This window comes from Salvelinus sp. IW2-2015, unplaced genomic scaffold, assembly GCF_002910315.2.
Source record: "Salvelinus sp. IW2-2015 unplaced genomic scaffold, ASM291031v2 Un_scaffold1613, whole genome shotgun sequence".
NCBI classification, from domain to species: domain Eukaryota; kingdom Metazoa; phylum Chordata; class Actinopteri; order Salmoniformes; family Salmonidae; genus Salvelinus; species Salvelinus sp. IW2-2015.
Genome location: NW_019943032.1, coordinates 97,099 through 98,356, shown reverse-complemented (window position 1 = coordinate 98,356; position 1,258 = coordinate 97,099). Strand labels below are relative to the sequence as shown.

The 1,258-nt window shown below is 40.0% G+C and overlaps 1 protein-coding gene across 1 annotated transcript in view; it reads right to left on the bottom strand.

Annotated features, from left to right (window-relative positions):
* LOC112071425 (ras-related protein Rab-31) overlaps positions 1–1,258 on the bottom strand; it is a 20,375-nt gene that overhangs the window by 6,235 nt on the left and 12,882 nt on the right. The window contains exons 4-5 of the mRNA XM_070439385.1: positions 1,233–1,246; positions 753–1,076 (exon numbers count right to left, since the gene is read on the bottom strand). Of these exons, the coding sequence (XP_070295486.1) occupies positions 753–1,076; positions 1,233–1,246 (338 nt within the window). The remainder of the gene's footprint in view (positions 1–752; positions 1,077–1,232; positions 1,247–1,258) is intronic.

Genomic DNA, 1,258 nt, shown 5'->3' with positions numbered 1-1,258 from the left:
GGTATCGTCGGGAACAGGCCCATGGCTATTTGTACCAGGTATCGTCGGGAACAGGCCCATGGCTATTTGTACCAGGTATCGTCGGGAACAGGCCCTTACTCACCTCAATCTTCTTACAAAAAATGACTCTTTGTGGCCCGCAAATGCATTCTCCTTAACTGGATAAAAGACCAGCCACCAACCATAAATCCGTGGTAGTGTGAGATGTGTTACCATTGGAGGAAATGAGTGCTATATTTAGGGAGGGGATTTCTACACAATATGAGACCTATTTCTACTATCTCTTCTCCTTAATATTGCTTGTACAGCCCCCTGAGAGGTGTCAATATAAAAAATACAATGAATCTATGGGTCAACTGGACCCTGGTCAATTTGACTCTGTATTTTATATACTATATACTTTATATACTATATACTATAGACTTTATATACTATACACTTTATATACTATATACTTTATATACTATATACTATAGACTTTATATACTTTATACTTTATATACTATATACTTTATATACTATACTACTACTAAGAAGTAATGAAAATAACAAATCAGTAGGGGAAACATTAATAGCAGACAACTTAAAGTGAATGTACAATTCTTATTGTTAGTGTGTACTTGTTTACTTTCATTGTATTGTCTTGCTGTTTGTTTCCTGTTTCCTGTGTCAAAATGTATGTACATATGTACAATCTATTTATGATGTTGACCTGAAACAAGAAAAACATTTAAAATAATAATAATTGATACCTGATGTCCCCCAAGTCGTTTTTGTTCCCTGCGATGGCTACAACGATGTCCTCAGGACCATGTTCTTTCAGCTCCTTCACCCATTTCTTCAGTGTCTGGAAAGAGTCCTGGCAGGCAGGCAGGCAGGCAGGCAGGCAGGCAGACACACAGACAGAGACAGAGACAGAGACAGAGACAGAGACAGAGACAGAGACAGAGACAGAGACAGAGACAGACAGACAGACAGACAGACAGACAGACAGACAGACAGACAGACAGACAGACAGACAGACAGACAGACAGACAGACAGACAGACAGACAGACAGAACAATGGCCAGGTTACACTTTACTCCAGGGCTGATGTCTTTTTATACAAAGCCTCATTTCTCTAGCCTGGGCCTGTATTCATAAAGCATTTCAGAGTAGTAGTGCTGATCTTGGATCAGGTCTTCATTATCTACAGCTCTGGGCTGATCTAGGATCAGGTCTTCATTATCCACAGCTCTGGGCTGATCTAGGATCAGGT